We start from the raw sequence: 26,493 nt of genomic DNA on the forward strand, positions 1-26,493 counted from the left end.
CATCCACGGATTCTTTTGGGAGATGTATTTGGAGCCAAGGTGCCACTGTGTGCAAAGACCATGTGATCCCTGTGGCTTAGATCTGAGTAACTGAACGCTCAGATGGAGCTCACTTTTCTCCTCTGTTACTCCATCAGCTTCCCTAAGTCAGTAAGTGGTTCCATCCACCCAGTTGCCCAAGACAAAACCTTGGGAGCCATGCTTGATGTTTCCTTCCTCAGCACGTCACAAGGATTCAGTTACCGTGCCCTGTCGGTGCCCTTAAATCTCTCTCAAGTCCATCCACTTCTCCTTCTCTTCGATGCCACTGACAGAATTCAGGTCTCTGTCTTCTCTCCCCTGGACCACAGCTTTACTGACCATGTCCTTGCCTCCAATGTGGGTCCCTCACTCCCAATCCATGTCACGTAATGGTTTCCTTTATTTCTTTTTGGGGAATGCCTAGCTGGAAGTAAATGAGTCATTTTGCGTATGTATATTTTTCCTTCTTCTCCAATTTCTGCTTCCCTCCTTCCCTTCCTCCCTTTCTCTCTCTCCATGTTACACACACATACACCCATCATGACATTATGTCTGGTGTTTTTACCTCTCCCTCCCCAAAAGAGAGAGAAAAGACTATAGCAGGGTAGTTCTCTTTTACCATCCTGTGAATACAGCAGTCTGGTAGCAGGCAGGCATGGTTGGGGGATGACAGTGACATTCACATTCTTGGTCTCATGTTACACGCTGACACAGGCATTATTGCGCTTGTGGACAGGAGCACGTGGCTGGTTGGCCTCCTCTCCTGGCTCTGAGCAGGTAGTGCTGGGCTTACAGATGTCTGCGTCATGCTCTCTAAATCCTAAAGAACCAGCTTCACCTAAGCAGAAGGACTTCTAAGAAGGAGGGGGAAAAAGTCCAAACACATTTCAAGTAAAAATCTGCATTCCAAGAAAAACTTTTCTCTAGAGCTTATATTCTGACTTTTAACCCATGTGACTCTCCTCCTAAAGGAAATCTGTCCCATGACAGTAGCATATTTTCCAGCTCAGACACAAAATCTTATAAAACGTGCTGCATCATCTGTCTCATTGGTGCAGTCTCTCTGGCCCATGACAAGCCATCCAAATAATGTGCATTTTCCTTCTAAAATTCCACCAGTGTGTCCTCATGCTGTGTTTATTAGATTCATTGGTGCAAAAACATATTTTCAGATGTCACACTCTATTTAGGTAGGGTAGGTGTGATACCCAAAAGCCACACATATCACTGCTCTGACCACTCAGAAATCTGTACATAAGGTCATTGGGTGTTCAGGGTGGACTTAAAAACCTAATTGTCTATGTTTGTCTAGAAATAAAGAAATCCGCCTCTTCGCTTAGTCCTCAAAAAGGAAAATCTATGTAATACAAATTTTGGAAATTGGTCCTTCTCTGGGGAAAGAAGTATGTACTTTCCTGCGATGCATACATTTTATACCATTTCTCTAATCATCTGTTGGGTTCTTGCTTCATTCAGAACGTGGGCAGAGCCTGAACCACTTTAACTAATGTCCTTGTGCCAATAACATCCACATTCTGTGAGATTGTTCAGAGGGAGGGACTTCTCCATCACTCCCATCCTTATAAGAGAATGAAGACACCTTCTGTTATTGTTGGCTTATAGCTACATATTTAGAAAAGCAGTAAACAAGTCAGAAAAGTCTTGACCTGTGTATTTTTGCCCTCTGCTGGCCTCTTTTTCAAACTGACTAAAGCCAACCTCAAAAGCTTCAATGTGCATTTGTAATGTAGAAACTGCTTCTTGTTGTTCCCTATCTTACTCTTTGTGATACAAACACTTGATATATTTGTTTTAGCAGCGTGTCTAAGCCCCAGGGCATCCGGGCATAATTAGAAAAGGGCATGGGCTGGAGGGAGAGGAGGAAGAAAGGGTAAGGCTGGGCTTTCATAATGAAGCGGTGACTACAGGACGTGAGAGTCCTAATTACACTTTATAATTAACTTAGAGATTATACATACTGTAAGGTCGGATCTTAACAAACGGCACCGCGAAACAGAGGAAAGCTTCAAGTGAGCTTCATTAGGGAGCGCTCCCGGGTGAGGTTCACTGGTCCGGGAGAAAGGGGCCAGAGAAGTCGCACCCGGGCGAGGGTTGGGCAAGATTTTATAAGGGGAAGAAGGGAAAGGGGTGTGGTGAATCTGGGAGGGCGCAGGGTATTCCTTATTTGGTGGTCTTTTCGGGTATCCTGGGGAACCGTTAGTCCCGCCCCTCGAAAGGCGGGAAGGCTGGGCTGGGTGCAAAGTCCCCAGGTCAGTTCCTGGAACTGGGTGGTCCGGAATGTCTCCAGGTCAGTTTCTGGAACTGGGTGGTCCGGAGAGTTTCGGTCTGATGCAACCTGTGAATCTGATTGTGTTCCCCTGCCTCGGGCCAGTTGGCCTTACACATACCATCCAGAGGAGTGAGTGGGGATGTCTCCTTTTGAGATGATGATGCTTTGGTGCGGTCTTGAATGTGTAGTTATTAACCATTTGAAAGAGACAAAGGAAAATATTCCACACTAGGATCAAATTCAAAAGTATCATTCTGGAAGTTGTAAGGATTAAGAATTGCTAGAAGAAGTCAGTTTTTTTTTTTAAAAAAGAGAAGTTAAAGTGTGTTTGGTCTAAATGTTCTATTTAGGGACCATTACAAGGAACGGCTACTAAAATATTCTGTTCCACTCTGACCCTTTCAGCTCTCGTGTTTCTGGGCTGGAACATTTTTGGAGCACGTAGGATTCAGTTATCATGCTTGTTTACGGACATTTTCATGGATCTGTAATGCGGTCTGTAGGCATGCATCCATTTGGAGAGAGAGAATATATCATGTTTACGGTGCCTGCACCGGCATATGTGGACATTTGCATTTGGAGAGAAAGTATATTCCCACTTCAACTGGAGTTTTACCCTTTGTTGATAGTGATTGGAGCTTAAAGCTGGCTGTATGCAGAGAGGTGGACCAGACGCTCTTTCCTCTTTTGTTGAATTCACACATTTCTTTTTACACTGGATTCTACACTTGATCACCAAATAGATGCAATAGCAGAACACATCAATCATTGTATGCTTTGAATTAATTTAGTAACCTGACCTTCTTGAAAAGATATCTTACCTTCCCAATGGAGGTTTTGTGGCCCGGCTTTCAACATAATGTGGAGAACCCTGGTAGCAGGATAATTAAACGCTAGGACTCTGCGTGCTCACCTGGGTGAGTAGCAACAACTTAACGCCCCCAAAGAGGTCATTTCACTTTCACAAAACACGAGGTAGCTTGAATTCTTTGGCTCAAATGTTCACACTTAATTTCAAGCATCAAAATAAAGGATTTCACATTAAAAGCCTTGTGCTTAATCATATTGGATTAATCCTACAATAGACATTAATTAACAGGCTCTAGCTCAGAAACATTTGGGGAAAGGGAGAAGAATTTGCATAACTAGTCCTAAAGTGTGGGCAGCCGGGTTAGGGTCATTTTAATCTGACCAAAAAAAAAAAACCCAAAGAACCCAGAAAAACACAGCTCTAGATGTATTATTATTTGTGACATGGCTCAAGATGGGAGGCTGTGAGGAGAGTGAAGATGACAGAACTGGTGCTAACCACCGTGACAAGAACTTGAAGAGCAGCCGACGTGACATCTTTCCTATCGTGCTGCCGAAAATGTCAACTTTGTGAAGGACAGTGAGAAAATGGTTTGCCGAAAACTTGAAAGGTGGATTCCAGAGATGCCTGCTGTGTCAGATGCAATATAGTCTGTCGTGGCCCGAGAGGCCCACTTTGGGATCCGATGATGGCCTGCAGGTGGGAGAGCTTCCAGTCTTTGACAGGGCTCCAAAAATGACTGCACTTGACCTGCATATTGTCTCAAGTTTGCAGGGTCATGATATACAAAAGGTGAGTGGTTAGCCAGTGTGCAGTTAGGTGGAACCAGTGACCAGGGGCCACATTTCCTTGTGTGTGTGTGTGTGTGTGTGTGTGTGTTGCTAAAGCTAGGTTCAAAGGTATCAATGCTTCTACTAAAATTGGGAGCCAGAGGATGTGTGCTTTATGAACTTACATCAGTTCCACATAAGTAACAAAAACTAATGCTGGATAATCTAAATAAAAGAGAGTTTATGGGGATGATGCCAGGAGCCTCAAAAAAAAAGGGAGGGGGAAACTGGAATCAAGGCAGCAACAGAAAAGTAGGAAACAGGATCAAAGCAGTGGTCCAGTCCTTACCTGCACATTGGAATGACCTAGGGAGCTTTAACTTGACATGTGTAGGCCCTGCTCCAGACCCATTGAATCAGAGCTTGAGGGTGGGACGTCTCAAAGCTCTACTGGTTCTAAGATACAGTCAGAGATTAAGAACTACCGACCTGGGAGAACAAGCTGGGCAGGGCACAGCTGCTGAGACAGCAAACCCCACCAGTTTCTTTTATCCTTACATCATTTATGCGATATAAAGGTTCCGGGAACGAGTGTCCAGTTGGCTGAGTGCAGTTCTTAGTCCGGCTAAGATGTATAGCGACCCCCCCAAGGCAGGAGCTGGCCTGCAGGAAGAGTAGACTCCTCAGTTTACACACAATGCAGCCAAGGTCATTCCTCCAAAGGAAATTCGAGTACCCTTAGGAAGTGGCAATGGACCCTAAGAAGTGCAAAGCCACCAGCTGAAAATGTATCAGTCAGGATACAAGAGGGCAGAGGATTCAGGCTCCTAGACAGCCTGGGATTTGCTAGGTAGGAGTTTAAAAATCCAGCTTCAGCCCTCCTCTTCTCTCATTCTTTGTGATTCCTTAAGTGTTAGAAGTATTGAGAAAAGAACAAGATGCAGAGCCAGTTTTATGACAATTATAGAAGCACCCCCAAATGTTTCCAAAACAGAGAAACAAAAGCATGGCTTCTGAGAGACACCAGTACAATTCTTCTACTTATTTTGCAGCCAGCACTGCTTGGAATGGCACCTAGAAAACAGTGCAAATGCCATTTTGGGAAGGGGTTGCTAGCTTCATAAGTGGACCATATACTTCTTAAAGAAGATCTCTGGTTCCAAATTCACTCAATCCAAGGGGAATTGGGAACCCTGGATTCCCAATTCCAAAAATACCGTTTCATGCATTCAGCCACCCACCAAATATTTTTTCGCTCTAAGACAGAGGTTCTCAAAGTAAGGTTCCCTGAACCAGCAGTACCAGAGAACTTGTTACAAATGCCAGTTCTCAGGTCCCACCCCAGATCTGTTGAATCAGAAACTGTGAGGTGCCCCAGCAGTCTGAGTTGTCACAAGCTTTCCAGGTGAGTCTGAGGCAGGCTCAGGTGGCCACTACTCTAGGGAAAGTATGTCATTGCTTCTGTGAGAACAGTGCTCCCTGTATATTGAACCAGGATTTTTCAGTTAGTAGATCCATAGAAATCTACCAAAACCTGTACAATTAACACTGACAGATTACAGGGGTCAATGGAAGAGAAATCGAAGTTTGACAGAATTTTCAATAATAACTATGAGAAATCAAACACCCCACAAAGGATATTTTTGCTTTTTAACTGATGGAGTGACAACCTGTGATCTTGGACAAATTATATTTTTCCTGCACATCTCTCCCTCAGTTTGTAAAATAACACCCCCTGTTACCAGTATAATTTCAGAGCAATTCCGGCAATTACAAATAAATGTGCATTGGATGTCGAAATTGTGATGTGTTTTATCACCTGGTTTTTTTTTTTTGGTAAACTCCGTACTATGTGTCTTACAGACTCAGATTGGTTTGTTTCATTTATTTAAAATGAAACTATTCGGGCTTCCCTGGTGACGCAGTGGTTGAGAGTCCGCCTGCCGATGCAGGGGACACGGGTTCATGCCCCGGTCCGGGAAGATCCCACATGCCGCGGAGCGGCTGGACCCGTGAGCCATGGCCACTGAGCCTGCACGTCCGGAGCCTGTGCTCCGCAACAGGAGAGGCCACAGCAGTGAGAGGCCCGCGTACCGAAAAAAAAAAAAAAAAAAAAAGAAACTATTCACACTGACGTAGGCGATTAAGAAGCAAATTTAAGAAATGACAATAATTTTTAGTTGTTTACCGTTTTTGAATAGGGAGATTAATGGTGTTCACAGAGTAGTTCAAGGAGACACGGAAGCTGCCATCTGATACCTTTAATAGTTATACATGTGAATCATCAGAACAAAAGGGGAAAAAACATAATCAGATGTTATGTTTATAATACCCTTTGTAGTGAGAATTACAGGAAAGCCAGGCACAGACTAAATGTTCAGTTTTTCTCATCTCAAACACGAATCTAAAAGCTGCCTTCTAATTGCCTAATTGCCTTAGAAGACTTGTTGGGTAAGGAAGGAATGATTTTCTTCACAGAGAGGTTTATTTCCTAATAATGGCCACAAACATCTCTGGGCTGCCTGTGTTAAATGGTTTTCAGGCTTTTTCCTGTGATCTATAAACTCCTCTCTGAATTGTACCTTATATTTAATAACATTTTTCTCTGGCTTAATTCCCTGCTAAGAAACAAAATGCTTAAAATGGCTCGACTTTTCCCAAATCGATTGTGTGCATGTACACACGCCAATTATATAAACATGTGTTCAGTGCATTAGCAAGCTGAATTTTGTATAAACAAAATTCAAAAGCCACAGCTAAAGAAAGTTGTAGATTATAACAGACACATGAGACGTTACTACAGAAAGTGTCGCAGGTATTTCGTGGGGCCAGTGAATTCATCCTGAGATTTAGCTACAGATTTGTGGGCATTTTATGTTTAAATCATTTTTAAATAAATTTCGTAAATGAACATTTGAGATTTTTCCTGAAAATTTGAAACTAAGGACACATGTATGGATTCCAACAGCCTACCTGATATTTACGATTTTGCCTCTAAGTTCAGGAGGGTGTGAAGAAATGGACTGTATAGCATTTTACTATTTAGGGGTATTTTCTACAAAGTGGGTGAGGGGAAGTTTTTTCTTTTTTCAAGTAGGGCATTTTTAGTACTTAAAAAGAAGGGAAGCTGACCAATAAACCCCTAACAGGAGGTACACTGCTGTCTTTTGCCAAGTCTTTTGTGCAGTCAGACTGGTCTAGTATACAGGATTTTCCCAACTTCTGCTGGATCCTTGAGAAGGCCTATAAATAAGACCATTTGTTTGGTCTCAAGATGACTTGCATTTGCAAACTGAAGAATGTTCCAATAGAAGTTTCATGGTGACGCACCAATCTGCAAACTGGCTCAGCCAGTAGTCAAAACAAGTCAGTACAAGATCTGGGAGCTGAAGACTTTGAATGGGTCAGATTATCCTTCGTCTAATTTGGCACAGATAAATTTGGGCTATAAATATGCAGCCTTCCTTTGTATTTTCAACTTGAATGGGCCAAAGGAAATAAGGAAAATGTGTGTGAACCTATTGGTGATTCAGAAACATGAGAATACTGTGATTAAACTGAAATTCACTTATTTATGCCAGGGTCATTCTTTCTATTAAATGAGCAGTAGTTCTCTAAGATTGAAAAATAGCCTATGTGGTTAGTTCTTTTTTCCACCCCTATTGAGATATTAACACATACCATATGTAAGTTTAAGATGTACAATGGGATGATTTGATACACGGATACATTGTAAAATGATTACTGCATAAGGTTAGTTTCGTATAATTACTCTGTGTTTGTGTGTGTGTGTGTATGTATGTGTGCGTGTATAACATTTAAGATCTACTCTCTTGACAGCTTTCAAGTATGCTGCAGTTAACATGGGGGTGCAGATATATCTTCAAGACAGTGATTTTCCAGACATAGAGAACAAACGTATAGACACCAAAGGGGGAAAGCGGAGGGTGAGGCGGGTGATGGTGGTGGGATGAAGTGGGAGATTGGGATTGGCATAGATACACTAATATGTATAAAATAGGTAGTAAGAACCTGCTGTATAAAAAATAAATAAATAAATAAATGAGGGAAAAAAAAGATACTGATTTCCTTTTTTTCAGATACAGATACATACCCAGAAGTGGGATTGCTAGATCATTTGGCAGTTTTATTTTTAATTTTTGAGAGACCTCCGTACTGGTCTCCATAGTGGCTGCACCAGTTTACCTTCCCACTAACAGTGCAGGAGGGTTCACTTTTCTCCAAAGCCTCTCCAGCACGTATTTGTTGTCTTTTTGTTTTGAGAACAGCCATTCTGACAGGTGTGGGGTGATATCTCACTGCGGTTTTGATTTGTATTTCCTTGATGATTAATGATGTTGAGCATCTTTTCATGTACCTAATGGCCATTTGTATGTCTTCTTTGGGAAAAAGTCTATGTCCTCTGCCTATTTTTAATCAAATTATTTGGGGAGGTTTCTATTTTTTATGAGTTCCTTCTATATTTTGAATGTTAACCCCTTATCAAATAGATGGCTTGCAAATATTTTATCTCATTCCATAGGTTGTCTCTTTTTTTTTTAGCAATAACAATAGCAAACATTTATTGAGCACTTATGTGCCAGGCGATTTGTATGTGTTATCATGTTCCATGTGCTAATTAACCCTCATAGAAGCCCTCAGGAAGGACTGTTTTTATCCCTATTTGACAGATAAGGAAACTGAGTCTCAAAGAAGTCACAGACTATTAAGTGAGAAATCCAGCTTTAGATGTTAGGCAGCTGTAGGTTGTCTTTACATTTTGCTATGCGGAAGCTCTTTAATTTGCTAAAGTGTCACTTTTTTTGTCTTGTCTATTTTGCTTCTGTTGTTTGTGCTTTGGTGTCATATTCAAAAAAATTATTGCCAAGACCGATGTCAAAGAACTTTCCCTCTATATTTCATTCTAGGATTTTTACAGCTTCAGGTCTTACATTTAAGTCTTTAATCCATTTTGAGTTCTTTTTTGTGAACGTTCTAAGATAAGGATCCAATTTCATTCTTTTGCATGTGGATATCCAGTTTTCCCATTGCCACTTATTGAAGAGACTATCCTTTCCCCATTGAGTATTCTTGGCTCCCTTGTCAAATATTAGTTGACCATACATGCAAGGGTTTATTTCTGGGCTCTCAACTCTGTTCCATTGGTCTACATGTTTGTTTTTATGCCAGTACCTTACTGTTTTGATAACTACAGCTTTGTAATATAGTTCAAATTCAGGAATTGCGATGCCTCCAACTTTGTTCTTTCTCAGGATTCCTTTGGTTATTTGGGGCTTTTGTGGTTCCTTACAAATTTTAGGATTTTTTTTTTTCTATTTCTGTGAAAAAAATCCCACTGGAATTTTGATAGGGATTGCGTAGAATTTATAGATGGCTTTGGGTAGTACAGACATGTTAACTATATTAATTCTTCCAATCCATGTACACAAGATATCTTTCCATTTATTTGAATTTTCTTCAATTTCTTTCATCAGGGTCTTGTAATTTGTACAATGTCTTGTAATTTGTTCTTTAGTTAATACATGAGTGGTGAAATTAATCCGAACATCTGTAGTTATAAGCTGGAAAGTGAGTCATTTAACAGCATTTACCTCTGGGAAATATAGACACTTACAGGACTCCTGATTTTCATAGGAGTTTGTGTGCATAGTTCAGGAGTCCCAAACATAAGTGCCCACAAGAGAGACACGTAATGTAAATTAGAGATATGGACCCGGAGAGTGCCTGCCCCAGCTAAGGAAGAAGCTGTTTGTTGCCCCTCTCCAATTAATGCCAGCTGTTCCAAATTTGCAAGAGAATTGTATCATAAAACTTTCCTAATGTAAAAAAATGTTGGCAAGCAGTTCAAAATTTCAAAAGGCTGTGAGCCAAACAGAGCAGGTCTAGAGGTTGGCTTTAACCTGCAAGCCACCCCTCTGTACATTTTACCATTTCACAATAAATGAGCGACAGTTCTGCAAATGTCTCCAAATGATAACCTCAAAATACCCCATCCCCTCTAGTCGCTGGCACTGAAAAGCAGGACTTCTCCTAAAGTCACATCGATCACTGTAGTTGTTCTTCTAAAATGGACAGTTTCCTCCTGCTAGAGATCTGATTTGATGGTGTCAGTGTATGAGGTTCCCGTCACCTCATGACATGTCTTCTTTCAGGCCTGATGGAATTGGAACTGTGACTGTTGAAGAAAAGGAACGTTTTGAAGAAATCAAAGAGAGACTCCGAGTTCTGCTGGAAAATCAGATTACACATTTTAGGTAAGGATCTGGGGTTAAAGGGCTTTTTAGGAGGTTGAGACTGGGGAGGGGCAAATTAAGGGCTTGATTTTCTAAAACTGTAAATCTCTCAGAGACACACTAAATATTAGAAAGAGCTGAATGAGGACCTACTGGATAGCACAGCGAACTATACTCAATATTTTTTAATAACCTATAAGTGAAAAGAATCTGAGAAAGAATATATGTAACATATGTATATAATATATATATATATAACTGAATCAGTTTGCTATACACCCGAAACTAACACAACATTGTAAACCAACTATACTTCAGTAAAAAAAATAAGAAAGAAATAGCTGAATGAAAAAGCCAACCAAGACAGTGTTCCCCAATATCCAGGAGACTTTGAAATCTTAAGTTCATTTTATTTCCACTGAAAGAACAAAGCCCTCTTTGTGTAAGCTGACCCTGAACATCAATCTATTTTTAAAAATCTACTAAAATGTTGAATTTGACGCTTCTTCAAGGTTTCCTCCCCACAGTGAAAACTCCTGTGAATCAGTTCTCATAGGGAAGGAAGGCAGTGGTACCCAGAAGAGCATCCCCACCTTCTCCGTTACCTGAAAACAGGACTAGTGGGCTATGTGGGGAAAGAAAGAATCTTGGTTCAGCCTTGACAGACTGATCATGCACTTCCGCACACTCTCGAGACAGCTCGCGGATCTGGGCTTGAGCCTTGCACCACACAGCCCACTTCTCCCTTAGAGTCAATTAGATATTTTTAATGCTGCACTGGTGGTCCTGAACCCAGAGATCTTGGAATAGGAGCTCATCAATAGTAAGAGCATTTATAATAGTATAGTAAATAGTTCCTATTTATTAAATGCTTCCTGTGCCCTACACAGGGAACTAGAGGCTGGATAAGAATGAACTCATTTTTTTTTATTCTCAGGACAATTTGTAAGGTAGTTATTGTAATTCCCATTGAAACAAGGAGTAAACCGAGGTTGAGAGAAGTTAAGTAACTTGCCCCAGGCCCCTCAGCCAGCAAGTGGAAGAAATGGCATACATACATAGGATAGTCTGCGTTTCAGTAGCCCATCCTGTTCCTTTTGTACCATGAGGAAGAGTGTCTTGAAAGGCTTATGACAGCCTGAAATAGTTACTAGAACTCTTAGTGGTACCTGACATAGCTACCATCTGTGCCATCAGAAACCTCCTGGATAAATCTTTACGGGTCATACACTCTATGCTAGATACATTGCCAATAGCAAAAGATCAAATAACAATTAAAAACTACAATCAAGGAAGGACAATTAGTAGAATCATGAATTTGCTCAAAATACACTCCTGTATTTCCTATACTAATCCTCTGGGGATTTAGGTAAGTGTGTTTGCATTTTAGCCTGTTTCAACTAATATTGTTTAATGCCGGTCTGGTCTCAATAATTATCTATAAGGTCACATTTGAGCTAACAAATGGTTCTCCTTCACAACAGAAATCTAAACAGAGCCTTATGTCATCACTGGAAATATTCTTTTCTGCTGCAGACATTTGCAGAGTCTCTCTTTAGTCATTATTCACACATACACATATATACATTATATACACACATATATGGTGTGAATTCAGATTAGCATAACACAACGTGACAAAATAAAAAGCATTTTCTGTTCCTGAGAGGGAGTTGCCATAGGGATCAAGTTACAGCATATTTCATTCTAAAATGTAAGTGATTCAGGCAACCTGAACATTTTTCTGTCTTTTTTAGGTATTGCTTTCCATTTGGTCGACCTGAAGGTGCTTTGAAAGCTACCCTCTCGCTCTTGGAAAGGGTAAGAATGAAAGTAAAAGACAAATGATATATACACAGAGACATCAACATCATGGTAATTCAATATTGTGGTTGAATGGCCTAGATTGTCATTTCTAAAGGATTTGTTTACCATTCATCAAATACCAGAATAAATATGAAGAAATTGCCAAAATTCTAGATGTTTTATCTCCAGACTCTCAAATAGTTAGGATATATTGAAGATACGCTCCTTGCCCTTCCATGATTCATGGACAGCCTTTGACATCCTAACTGTGCACTGGAATTTTTTATTTTCTCTTTAACAATGGCACTCAATCTATGTTAAGTTGCAAAGAGCCATTCACAACTAATTTTAAACTGAATTCTTTAAACGTAAATGAGTAACACATTTCGTTGAACCATCTTAAGAACCTAGTTTTTCCACCTATAGGTCTTGATGAAAGATATTGTTACCCCAGTACCACAAGAGGAGGTAAAAACAGTCATCCGTAAATGTCTAGAGCAGGCTGCTTTAGTCAACTATTCTCGGCTGTCAGAGTATGCCAAAATCGAAGGTAAGGCCCCCTTCTGCCCCCAATTTTTAATTTAAATTTTGGTATGCCTCCCTAGGGAAGTCTGTCTCTTTTCTGACGGGCACCAGAAAACAGTGGCCCATCTCTGTATGTTAAGCTGAAACTTGAAAGCACTTGAAATGGGATAGCTTCCTCAGCTGTGGCCACATAAATGACTGAAGGCACAGGGTCTCAGGAAACGGTCTTTGTAGGGAAGGATTTTGAATATAGGATGTTATCAGACAACTAAGGTCCTTCCAAGAGGCTGTGTTGGCCCTGACTTTGCTCTGTGGCTAATGTTTTTCTATGAAAGAGTTCTGTAGGGTGGCTACCTTCTTTAAATAGAGGAAAACTAAACAGTTTGTTGTCCACTTTTGATAGCATTGGAAGTAAAACAGGAATTGAATAAAGCAATATCGAGATTTTGCCTAACTCTTTCTGGTCTCTTGAACATATCTTGTCTCTCGGTAGCTTTTCAAACTTGATGGCAGGTTAGTATTCGGCTGTCTCTGATGGCTCCTGGTTTGCTTTAGATCTTATTCAATCTTGTTACTCCAAACCTAGGATGGTGGTTATCACTGCCCTCTCAAGTTTTAGGAAAGTGGTCACTAATGACCAAGGAATTGCCCAAAGTCCACTCTACTTGAGAAGATATGGTTCTTTGGGACCTGTTCCTTTGCAAAGGTATTAATCACTTTTCATTGTTACCCTGTTGGCTGCTATAGGGTGATTTGAAAACCACACCCAACTTGACCGTGGTGTAAGTGTATAAATGTGGAAGTTCTGTGTGCAAAACTCAATGTGTCCGCATTCTGGAATCTGATGTTCTCTCATGTGAAACACCCAAACAAAACCAGCAAATACCCATAGTCTGCCTTCAGCACATAACTGGGAAAAGAAAAACTAAGAGAGACCTAATCAACTACCAAAACCCCATCACTTACCCTGCCAAAGTCCTTGTTTCCTTAGAGAATTAGGTTAAGGTCATTGTCAAATGCGCAGTGTTCTGTACATTCCATGTCCTCCTCCTCTCAATTTTGTCTGTCTGACAATGCAAATTGTGTACCAGTGGTAATGAATTCGTTGTTATGCATCCAGGGAGAAACACTTAAGAATTGGGCACTAAAAGGATGTTTATCAACTCTTGACTTGGTAATGAGTGACAAAAATAGAGGAACAAGGAGATCGTTAAAGGGCTATATTAGCAAATAATGATTCCAGCATTTACCTTCCCAGGACATAATGATTGGTTGTATTTGTTAAAGTCAACCGGGTACCTAGTAATTCTAGGCCAGGCCAGGGATGGGATGGGATCAAGAAACGTTCTGTTGCCACGTCTGCTGCCTCATGTGTAGGTCTTGGTCTAGCTATGACTAGTCTTTTGGTAAGATCTGCTCTCTTCTTTCAGATAAATATATCCAAAAACAAACTTTAAGATCTGTAAGTAAAAATGCATTCATTTCTGAAGTAGATCAGCTGGTCTGTAATTTCCTTTTGTGCCTCAATTCTTCTTGGTTGTGTTAATTATCTTTTGCACTGTGACTTTTAGGGCTGGGGATTCTTTGAAGAAACCAATCTTTTTTTTCCAACTCTCTTTTCAGAGAAGTACCTCATTCCACACTACCTGCTCTCTTCCGCTTCTCTCCTTCCTTGTCCGTGATTGGCTCAGCCACTTTTTGACGTTAACCCTGCAAAAGTGGCTGTGACACCAATTTCAAAGCATGCTGGGATTGTTAATTCAGACAACCCAACATCCTCTGGCTGCATGTATCAGGTTTTCTTTCATGAACATAGTCCACCATAGGCTGAGACATGGCAGCTTTAACTATATTACTACCAGACAACTTTCTTTTACAAGGTTCTGATCCTACCCCCGGCAAAGAAATCTTGCCTTTTGACATTTGAGATTCTCTGTGACCATTAACAGCTTAGTTCCCTGAGAATGTTGGAAAGAAGTTGTAGTAATATTGCTGGAGACTATGTTTATGAAGAAATACCTCAAGAGCCTTAGATACTAAAGTCTGAAATCCTTAGTATCTTGGAGCCTTCAATCAATGAAATTCTGTTTCCCTTTATTCATGATGTTTTCGGTCATTGTATTCTTGCAAATAATTCTAAAGAGACGTGTAAAATCATGGTCACAATCTCTCTCGTGACTCACGGCATGCTGAATGGTTAATCCAGTAGATCTCCAATTTTGAAACTCCTTTTTCTTTTATCCTGTGTTTATCCCAAAATATTCTGTGGCTATTTTCCTTTGAGCTAATGTAACGTTTTCCTCTAACCTGTGACCTATAACCTCTTGACCTCTGACCTAAGCCTCTTGCATGCCCAAATCCTCTTTTATAGGGAAAAAGAGAGAAATGTATGAGCATCCTGTCTTCTGCTTGGCCTCCCAAGTGATGGATTTAACCATTCGTGAGTACCTACCACCTCCTCGCCATGCTGTCTTCACTCTTTCTGTTTTCATTATTTCAAGAAAATTCAGATCCAAACCAACTCACTCTCCTTGCTTCAAGTTTTTTAGCATTGGCTTGTCTGTTGATTCTGTCTGTGAAACCCAGTGTGAGAAGTCCAGTCACTTTTATCAGCCTAACACAGGTTAGACAATTAAGCCATTTGTTTGTGATAAACTCAGATTTGTCTGTAAGTTTTTCAGTTATTCTCTGTCTGTGACCTGAATGCATTTTTACTTTGCTTGTGTGTAACCCCAATTTGTAAGGTGCTTGTCACTGGTACACAATCAAAAGGTAGCAGCTAGGTGGGGAGCAGTGTGTTAGGTGTCAGATAAAGGACAGTCGGGGCCAAACCGTGCTTTCTTTTCCATGTTTAAGATGTCAAACTGTTGTGGGTAGATCACACAGGGTGGTCCGTTCTCTGTAAAAGTTGGATCTTATATGCCTCCTGTCTGTTCTCGGAAACTGGGAAGCCTTTTCTTGTTCTTTCTGGAGATTTGGAGTTGTCCTCGTCCTCTAAGCTCTGGCTAGAACGTATGACTTAGTTGTCACTTGGAGAGTTCATGTATGTGTCACAGCTTGACTTCACATTAAACTTAATTTGACTAATTTTCTATTTGTGCAGCATTGACCCCACACTTCTGGGCGGTGGGAACTCAAGGGCAACTTTTTCCTTCCAACATCATGTATCACACATAAGTGGGGGGCATTTTGGTTCACTTGCTCATTAATCCTTGCATATGTGTTCTTGTTTCTCTCTCTCTTCTCTCCTTGTCGTGCTTTCTCTTTCAAATAGAGAATCAAAAGGACGCAGGTGAACCAATTGTATATGCATTATAAACCATCAGGACTGTTGAGTTATATTTAGTTTTTGTTTCTGTTTTTGTTTTTTAATAGCTCCTTAATGTATGTACTCCCAAAGACTGATGTGGAGTTGCAGTAATACTTAAGGAGTTAATTTGTGCTGTCTAACTACATCTCATGCCCACTAGACGTTGACCTCTAGAGAGCAGAATTTCTGGAAAGGCATAAGTTTTGGAGGAACAGAACCCTGGTTTGCTGTGGAGCTTCATTTCATCTTTGGTTTCAGGATTCCAGTGATTCGGCCTCATGCGCTTTTTTAAAAACAACAGTGACTGAAGCAAACTAATCTTCCTCTTTGTTTTTCGTTTCTTTCCCTGTTTTCTGCCCTATTGAGAAGTTTGTGTTCTTTGATGAATGTTTCTCGGCCAAGGCAGAGAGGAGTTGTGTCCGTGTTGTTCTTGTATGTATCACGTGATGAGGCAGGATGCACGCACAGGTGGCTAAACAGGGGCCATTGCTAGAAGTTTCATGAGAGGAAAGCCCTTAAATGTTTTCTGGCTTAGGCAGTTTCCTTCTTGTTTGGTCCCCAAACTTCTGAGTATATTTTGAGGAAAGCTCAAACTTAACACTTTAATAAATATATAGTATGGATCATGGTTTTAAAGTCTAAAGGATTCTCCAAAGATAATTATCATCTGATTAGAATTAAATGCATTTCCAGTCAGTTCAGAAAGCATTTTTGAGCACACTCCAAGCACCAGGCTAGCAATAAGTATTTGAAGACTCAAAAACCTGTGTTCAAGGCATACAGGCCTTTTTCTCCCTGGAAGGAAAGGTGTTCATTTATTCATTCACTCATTCATTTGTTCATTCATTAGACAAGTGCTTAGTGGGAGACTACCATGTGCCAGGTACTGTGGTAAAAGCCAGGGACTATGTAAACAAGAGGAAACAGCTCTTACCCTTACGGAGCATATGTAAATAGGTGCATAAGTGTAAATTACAAATTCAGTATGCAGCAACACCGATTGGTATAGAGTTGTATGTAAGAGGGCCTTGTCAGAAAACCATGGAAGTCTTCCCAAGAATGGCAAGCTTGGACTTCGTCTTGAAAGATGAAATAGAATCAGTGAAAAGGAGGTGGGATTGGAAAGTGGAGAGGCACCCTAGATAAAGAGAGTAATATGTGCAAATACATAAAACCATAGAGTTAATAAAAATAGCTAAAGCTTATTAATTGTGTATTACACGCCAGGTACAGCTCTCAGTACTTTATGTATATTCACTCATTTAATCCTCAAAACCCCTTCTGAGGTAGCTACTACTATTATTCCCATTTTAGAGATGAGCAAACTGAGATATGGAGAGGTTAAATAACACACTCCTAGAAGATTAAGTGAAGCTAGAGTCTTCTTAAGAGTAAGCAGGGCTGGGGTGCCCAGGCACGTGACGGCCTGAGCACATTATGTGGTCAGCGCCTAGGTCCTCAGGGGAAAAAAAAAGAACAAAAAGAAAAATAGTTGGGCAGGCCTTCAAGATGGTGGAGGAGTGAGACATGGAGATCACCTTCCTCCCCACAAATACATCAAAACTACATCTACATGTGGAACAGCTCCTAAGGAACACCTACTGAACGCTGGCATAAGACCTCAGACTTCCCAAAAGATGCCCTCAGGCGACCTACACACAGAGGTGGGGCCAAATCCAAAGCTGACCCCCAGGAGCTGTGCAAACAAAGAAGAGAAAGGGAAATCTCTCCCATCAGCCTCAGGAGCAGCGGATTAAATCTCCACGGTCAACTTGCTGTACCCTGCGTCTGTGGAATACCTGAATAGACAACGAATCATCCCAAAATTGAGACGGTGGACTTTGGGAGCAACTGTAGCCTTGGGGTTTGCTTTCTGCATCTAATTTGTTTCTGGTTTTATGTTTATTTTAGTTTAGTATTTAGAGCTTATTATCATTGTTAGATTTGTTTATTGATTTGGTTGCTCTCTTTTTTTTAAAATATATATATTTTTTCCTTTTTCTCTTTTTGTGAGTGTGTATGTGTATGCTTTGTGTGACTTTGTCTGTATAGCTTTGCGTTTGCCATTTGTCCTGGGGTTCTGGCTGTACAGTTTTTTTGTTTGTTTGTTTTTTAGTATAGTTTTTAGCTCTGCTTATAATTGGTGGATGTGTCTTTTGGTTTGGTTGCTCTCTTCTTTCTTTCTCTCTCTTTTTTAAATTACTTTTTTATTTATTTTTAATAATTTTTTTCTATTTTAATAATTTTATTATATTTATTTATTTTCTTTCTTTCTTTCTTTCTTTTTTTCCTCCCTTTTTCTCTGAGCCATGTGGCTGACAGGGTCTTGGTGCTCTGGCCGGTGTCAGATCTGAGCCTCTGAGGTGGGAGAGCAGAGTCCAGGACACTGGTCCACCAGAGACCTCCCGGCCCCACGTAATGTCAAACGGCGAGACCTCTCCCAGAGATCTCCATCTCAATGCTAACACCAAGCTCCACTCAATGACCAGCAAGCTACAGTGCTGGACACACTATGCCAAACAACTAGCAAGACAGGAACATAACCCCACCCATTAGCAGAGAGGCTGCCTAAAATCATACTAAGGTCACAGACACCCCAAAACACAGCACCGGATGCAGTCCTGCCCACCACAAAGACAAGATCCAGCCTCATCCACCAGAACACAGACACTAGTCCCCTCCACCAGGAAGCCTACATAACCCACTGAATCAACCTTACCCACTGGGAGCAGACACCAAAAACAATGACAACTACAAACCTGCAGCCTGTGAAAAGGAAACCCCAAACACAGTAAGTTAAGCAAAATGAGAAGACAGAGAAATACACAGCAGATGAAGGAGCAAGGTAAAAACCCACCAGACCAAATAAATGAAAAGGAAATAGGCTGTCTACCTGAAAAAGAATTCAGAGTAATGATAGTAAAGGTGATCCAAAATCTTGGAAATAGAATGGAGAAAATACAAGAAACATTTAACAAGGACCTAGAAAAACTGAAGAGCAAACAAACAATGATGAACAACACAATAAATGAAATTAAAAATTCTCTAGAAGGAATCAACAGCAGAATAACTGAGGCAGAGGAATGGATAAGTGACCTGGAAGATAAAATAATGGAAATAACTACTGCAGAGCAGAATTTTTAAAAAGAATGAAAAGAATTGAGGACAGTCTCAGAGACCTCTGAGACAACATTAAATGCACCAACATTCAAATTATAGGGGTCCCAGAAGAAGAAGAGAAAAAGAAAGGGACTGAGAAAATATTTGAAGAGATTATAGTTAAAAACTTCCTTAATATGGGAAAGGAAATAGTGAAACAAGTCCAGGAAGGGCAGAGAGTCCCATACAGGATAAATCCAAGGAGAAACATGCCAAGACACATATTAATCAAACTATCAAAAATTAACTACAATTAAATTGTAGCAAGGGAAAAGCAACAACTAACATACAAGGGAATCCCCATAAGGTTAACAGATGATCTTGCAGCAGAAACTCTGCACGCCAGAAGGGAATGGCAGGACATATTTAAAGTGATGAAAGGGAAAAACCTACAGCAAAGATTACTCTACCCAGCGAGGATCTCATTCAGATTCGATGGAGAAATTAAAACCTTTACAGGCAAGCAAAAGCTAAGAGAATTCAGCACCGCCAAACCAACTCTACAACAAATGCTAAAGGAACTTCTCTAGGCAGGAAACACAAGAGAAGGAAAAGACCTACAATAACAAACCCAAAACATTTAAGAAAATGGTAATAGGAACATACATATTGGTAACTACCTTAAATGTGAATGGATTAAATGCTCCCACCAAAAGACATAGATTGGCTGAATGGATAAAAAACAAGACCCGTATATATGCTGTCTACAGGAGACCCACTTCAGACCTAGGGACACGTATAGACTGAAAGTGAGGGGATGGAAAAAGATATTCCATGCAAATGGAAATCAAAAGAAAGCTGGAGTAGCAATTCTCATATCAGACAAAATAGACTTTAAAATAAAGACTATTACAAGAGACAAAGAAGGACAATACATGATGATCAAGGGATCAATCCAAGAAGAAGATATAACAATTAAAAACATTTATGCACCCAACACAGGAGCACCTCAATACATAAGGCAAATGTTAACAGCCATAAAAGGGGAAATCAACAGTAACACAATCATAGTAGGGGACTTTAGCACCCCACTTTCACCAATGGACAGATCATCCAAAATGAAAATAAATAAGGAAACACAAGCTTTCAATGATACATTAAACAAAATGGACCTAATTGATATTTATAGGACAGTCCATCCAAAAACAGCAGAATACACTTTCTTCTCAAGTGCTCATGGAACATTCTCCAGGATAGATCATATTTTAGGTCACAAATCAAGCCTCAGTAAATTTAGGAAAATTGAAATTGTATCAAGTATCTTTTCCAACCACAACGCTATGACACTAGATATCAATTACAGGAAAAAAATCTGTGAAAAATACAAACACATGGAGGCTAAACAATACACTCCTAAATAACCAAGAGATCACTGAAGAAATCAAAGAGGAAATCAAAAAATACCTAGAAACACATGAGAGTGAAAACATGACAACCCAAAACCTATGGCATGCAGCAAAAGCAGTTCTAAGAGGGAGGTTTATAGCAATACCGTCCTACGTCAGGAAACAAGAAACATCTCAAATAAACAAGCTAACATTACACGTAAAGCAATTAGAGAAAGAAGAACAAAAAAAAAACCAAATTTAGCAGAAGGAAAGAAATCATAAAGATCAGATCAGAAATAAATGAATAAGAAATGAAGGAAACAATAGCAAAGATCAATAAAACTACATGCTGGTTCTTTGAGAAGATAAACAAAATTGATAAACCAGACTCATCAAGAAAAAAAGGGAGAAGACTCAAATCAATAGAAGTAGAAATGAAAAAGGAGAAGTAACAACTGACACTGCAGAAATACAAAGGATCACGAGAGATTACTACAAGCAACTCTATGCCAATAAAATGCCAATAAAAAGGACAACCTGGAAGAAATGGACAAATTCTTTGAAAAGCGCAACCTTACAAGACTGAACCAGGAAGAAATAGAAAATATAAACAGATCAATCACAAGCACTGAATAAAAATCTTCCACGGCTTCTCTGGTGGCGCAGTGATTGCGAATCCACCTGCTGATGCAGGCGATACGGGTTCATGCCCCAATCCGGGAAGATCCCACATGCCGCGGAGCGGCTGGGCCCGTGAGCCATGGCCGCTGAACCTGCGCGTCCGGAGCTTGTGCTCCACAACGGGAGAGGCCACAACAGTGAGAGGCCCGCGTACCACAAAAAAAAAAAAAACTCTTCCAACAAACAAAAGCCCAGGACCAGATGGCTCCACACGTGAATTCTATCAAACATTTAGAGAAGAGCTAACACCTATCTTTCTCAAATTCTTCCAAAATATAGCAGAGGGAGGAATACTCCCGAACTCATTCTATGAGGCCACCAGAACCCTGATACCAAAACCAGACAAAGGTGCCACAATAAAAGAAAACTACAGGCTAATATCACTGATGAACATAGATGCAAAAATCCTCAACAAAATACTAGCAAACAGAATCCAACAGCACATTAAAAGGATCATACCATGGTCAAGTGGGGTTTATCCCAGGAATGCAAGGATCCTTCAATATATGCAAATCAATCAATGTGATACACCGTATTAACAAATTGAAGGAGAAAAACCATATGATCATCTCAAGATGCAGAAAAAGCTTTCAACAAAATTCAATACTCATTTATGATAAAAACCCTCCAGAAAGTAGGCATAGAGGGAACTTTCCTCAACACAATAAAGGCCATATATGACAGACCCACAGCCAACATCGCTCTCAATGGTGAAAAGCTGAAACTATTTCCACGAAGATCAGGAAAAAGGCAAGGTTGCCCACTCTCATCACTATTATTCAACATAGTTTTGGAAGTTTTAGCCACAGCAATCAGAGAAGAAAAAGAAATAAAAGGATTCCAAATCGGAAGAGGAGAAGTAAAGCTGTCACTGTTTGCAGATGACATGATACTATACATAGAGAATCCTAAAGATGCTACCAGAAAACTACTAGAGCTAATCAATGAATTTGGTAAAGTAGCAGGATACAAAATTAATGCACAGAAATCTCTGGCATTCCTATACACTAATGATGAAAAATCTGAAAGTGAAATCAAGAAAACACTCCCATTTACCATTGCAACAAAAAGAATAAAATATCTAGGAATAAACCTACCTAAGGAGCCAAAAGACCTGTATGCAGAAAACTATAAGACACTGATGAAAGAAATTAAAGATAATACAAACAGGTAGAGAGATATGCCTTGTTCTTGGATTGGAAGAATCAACATTGTGAAAATGACTCTACTACCCAAAGAAATCTACAGATTCAGTGCAATCCCTATCCAACTACCAATGACATTTTTACAGAAGTAGAACAAAAAATTTCACAGTTTGTGTGGAAACACAAAAGACCCCAAATAGCCAAAGCAAGCTTGAGAAAGAAAAATGGAGCTGGAGGAATCAGGCTCCTGGACTTCACACTATACTACAAAGCTACAGTAACCAAGACAGTATGGTACTGGCACAAAAACAGAAATATCGATCAATGGAACAGGACAAAAATCCCAGAGATAAATCCATGCACATATGGTCACCTTATTTTTGATAAAGGAGGCAAGAGTATACAGTGGAGAAAAGACAGCCTCTTCAATAAGTGGTGCTGGGAAAACTGGACAGCTACATGTAAAAGAATGAAATTAGAACACTCCCTAACACCGTACACAAAAATAAACTCAAAATGGTTTAAATACCTAAATGTAAGGCCAGACGCTATCAAACTCTTAGAGGAAATCATAGGCAGAACACTCCATGACATAAATCACAGCAAAATCCTTTTTGACCCACCTCCTAGAGAAATGGAAATAAAAACAAAAATAAACAAATGGGACCTAATGAAACTTAAAAACTTTTGCACAGCAAAGGAAACCATAAACAAGACGAAAAGACAACCCTCAGAATGGGAGAAAATATTTGCAAACGAATCAACCAACAGAGGATTAATCTCCAAAATTTACAAGCAGCTCATGCAGCTCAATATCAAAAAAGAAACAACCGAATCCAAAAATAGGCAGAAGACCTAAAAAGACATTTCTCCAAAGAAGATATACAGATTGCCAACAAACACATGTAAGGATGCTCAACATCACTAATCATTAGAGAAATGCAAATCAAAACCACAATGAGGTATCACCTCATACTGCTCAGAATGGCCATCATCAAAAAATCTACAAACAGTAAATGCCGGAGAGGGTGTGGAGAAAAGGGAACCCTCTCTTGCACTGCTGGTGGGAATGTAAATTGGTACAGCCACTATGGAGAACAGTATGGAGGTTCCTTAAAAAACTAAAAATAGAACTACTATACCACCCAGCAATCCCACTACTGGGCATATACCCTGAGAAATCCATAATTCAAAAACAGTCATGTGCCACAATGTTCTTTGCAGCTCTGTTTACAATAGCTAGGAGATGGAAGCAACCTAAGTGTCCATCGGGAGATGAATGGATAAAGAAGATGTGACACATATATACTATGGAATATTACTCAGCCATTAAAAGAAACGAAATTGAGTAATTTGTAGTGAGTTGGATGGACCTAGAGACTGTCATACAGAGTGAAGTAAGTCAGAAATAGAAAAACAAATACCGTATGCTAACACATATATATGGAATCTAAAAAAACAAAATAATGGTTCTGAAGAACATAGTGGCAGGACAGGAATAAAGACGCAGATGTAGAGAATGGACTTGAGGACACAGGGAGGGGGAAGGGTAAGCTGGGACAAAGTGAGATAGTAGCATTGACATATATGCACTACCAAATGCAAAATAGATAGCTAGTGGGAAGCAGCCGCATAGCACAGGGAGATCAGCTCCGTGCTCTGTGACCACCTAGAGGGGTGAGATAGGGAGGATGAGAGGGAGACGCAAGAGGGAGGAGATATGGGGATATATGTATATGTATAGCTGATTCACTTGCTTATACAGCAGAAACTAACACACCATTATAAAGCAATTATACTCCAATAAAAATGTTAAAAAAAAAAAGTCAGCAGAGGCAGCATCTGAGGCCAGTTAGAGGCCACACTCTGAACTACTCCATAATTCGATGTGGCTGCAAAGCAGGGTGAAATGATGGCAGGAGTGGGTGCTGAGGATGGCAACAGACGCAGGAGGCAAGATCTCCAAGACATTTACGTGCCATCATAATACAGAGTTCAGACTGTCTCCCATGGTCCAAAGGGTTTTCAGCTGGCTTTGTACCACCTTTTTTTTTTTTTTTTTTTTTTTTTTTTTGCGGTATGCGGGCCTCTCACTGTTGTGGCCTCTCCCGTTGCGGAGCACAGGCTCCGGACGCGCAGGCTCAGCGGCCATGGCTCACGGGCCCAGCCGCTCCGCGGCATGTGGGATCTTCCCGGACTGAGGCACGAACCCGTGTCCCCTGCATCAGCAGGTGGACTCTCAACCACTGCGCCACCAGGGAAGCCCTATACCAACTTTTGCATGTAGATTTTTCGCAAGAAAAATCCCACATGTCTCACTTCCAAAGGTGATATAGAGCCATTGAAAGCTCTTCAAGCACGGGGACGGCGGCTTGATGTTTTGCACTCCAGAAAAATCATACTGGCTGGGATGGAGAGAAAGGATGCAGGAGGAGGAAGAGAGTAAAACTGGACCTCAAAGTTAAGGTCAAAGCAGAGTTGCGTTTGAAACTTGGTACATCTAAGGCCTCTTCTTGGCAAAGTAGATCTCAGTCATAATCGAAATCATAATCACTTCTTTCCCGATCTTTACATCTTTTTTCTTACCCTCCCCCTCCCTTTTCAATTTCCTTCGAGGGAAACAAAGCTTGAATCGCTGGATAGGTATGCAAAACTGAATGCGTGCAGGTGGCCCGGCACAGCTGGAGTTACATGTACAAATCGGGGTGAAATACAGACAGCTGCAGAGTCCTTCGGTCAGGCTGTGTTTTGCAAGGCTCCGGGACTCTGCAGATGGCATTTTGGTGGGCTTATGCTTTCTGTCTGGTAGCATTATTAGAAATTAAATGTTCAGTTTAATTACAGTATCTCAAGAAAAAATATATAAAAGGCTGTTACTCTACAAGAGAAAAGCTGTGACTCCTGTAATTGAATTCTATTATTTTAAATACATTTCCATTTAAACCATCACACATCGTGAACCCAGCAAGCTCTGAGAAAGTCTACACTACTATTGCTGTTTTGCCTCAGTTCTTGGCTAAATACTTGCATAATTTTATGAGCATCGGAACAGTTCTACTGGAACTTGAAATAAAACAATTTTTCCTTCAAATATGGCAAGGATTTGCAAAATTAGATAGATAGATAGACAGACAGACAGACAATGTACCCATGGGCCCAAGCACTGTGCTAAGGACTTTACATGGTGATCTGCTTCATTCTTTACCTTAGTCCCATGGAGAGTGCTTCATTATTGCCCCTCTTACAGGTGAGGAAGCTGAGATTTGGAAAGGATAAATGACATTTTCCAGCAGGATTTGAACCCAGATCATTTAAATTCAAACACCATGCTTTTTTTTTGTTTCTTTCCACCATGCAGTCTTTCCAGCTAATGTGACGGGCAATTGGATAATACCCTTTCACTCAGTGGATACATTCAAAAGTATACAACTTTTAATTCAGGAAGACCACCAAAAAACAGAGCAGTCCTTTCTGGGACCAGATAATTGCCAAAATCTTTCCCCTGCGAAGTCTTATGAGGACAGTTGAGATTCCCTGAGATTGCCAAGGAACTGAAGATTTTTCTTTTCTTCCCAAGTGACAGAAACCTTCTAGAGCAAGCCAAATCCATCCAAAGGACTTCCAAGCAGATTCTGTAGTGTTGAGTTTCTGTATTTTTTCCCATCTCCATCAAACTTCTTATAGGTTCAAGTCCAGTAGAAGGAGAAAAAGGGGACAAGCAAGATTGTGATACTCACCACACACAGTATGGGGTCACCCACCCAAGAAACCAGTGAGGGCAAATCTATCTCAGCAAGGTCCAGGCCATCCTAAAATCCTAAATTGAGGACCATCTCATGCTTCATATCTTATACACAGGGACTAAATGTTTTTCTTTTCATCCTTCTTGTTTTAGTGATACACAAATCAGGGTTTCCAAGCCAAAATTATTCTGTAGACTAGTATCTCATCTATACTTTATAAAAAATGAGGAGGGCAAGGAGAAACATGTTTCAAACACTCTCACCAAGGAAGATCTTGGAGGAAGAGAGGATGTGTTAAAAATATGCCACGAATCAATAAATATGAAACTAATGTCTCTTCTACCAGAAAAGAAAAAGACATGCTGCCGATCATAATCATGATAACAACTGTCATTTATTGAGAATTTAGTATGTGCCAAGTAGATACATGCATATCTCATTTAATTTTCACAACAATTCTATGAGATAAGTATTTTGTTACCATATTTCATTGAATCTAAAAGCCATCAATTATAAGACACACCATTAATTTATGTACTCCTAAGAATAAAATAATGCTGCCAACTAAATTGTGACACACCATCAAATGTAAGATGCTTCCAATTTCAGAAATGTTAAAATGTGCTTCTTACACTCCATGAAATAAGAAA

At 40.2% G+C, this 26,493-nt stretch overlaps 1 protein-coding gene across 20 annotated transcripts in view; it reads left to right on the top strand.

Moving 5' to 3' along the window:
* Positions 1-26,493, top strand: part of CADPS (calcium dependent secretion activator) — an 804,342-nt gene that overhangs the window by 667,564 nt on the left and 110,285 nt on the right. For 6 of the 20 annotated variants that reach the window (XM_060307918.1, XM_060307911.1, XM_060307913.1 and 3 more), the window contains 5 exons: positions 10,066-10,167; positions 11,904-11,967; positions 12,379-12,502; positions 14,849-14,917; positions 15,752-15,769. In XM_060307918.1, coding sequence (XP_060163901.1) covers positions 10,066-10,167; positions 11,904-11,967; positions 12,379-12,502; positions 14,849-14,917; positions 15,752-15,769 — 377 coding nt within the window. The remainder of the gene's footprint in view (positions 1-10,065; positions 10,168-11,903; positions 11,968-12,378; positions 12,503-14,848; positions 14,918-15,751; positions 15,770-26,493) is intronic. The other 14 variants (XM_060307908.1, XM_060307910.1, XM_060307917.1 and 11 more) reach the window with 3 other exon arrangements.

The sequence above is a fragment of the Globicephala melas genome, chromosome 11 (assembly GCF_963455315.2).
Source record: "Globicephala melas chromosome 11, mGloMel1.2, whole genome shotgun sequence".
NCBI lineage: Eukaryota > Metazoa > Chordata > Mammalia > Artiodactyla > Delphinidae > Globicephala > Globicephala melas.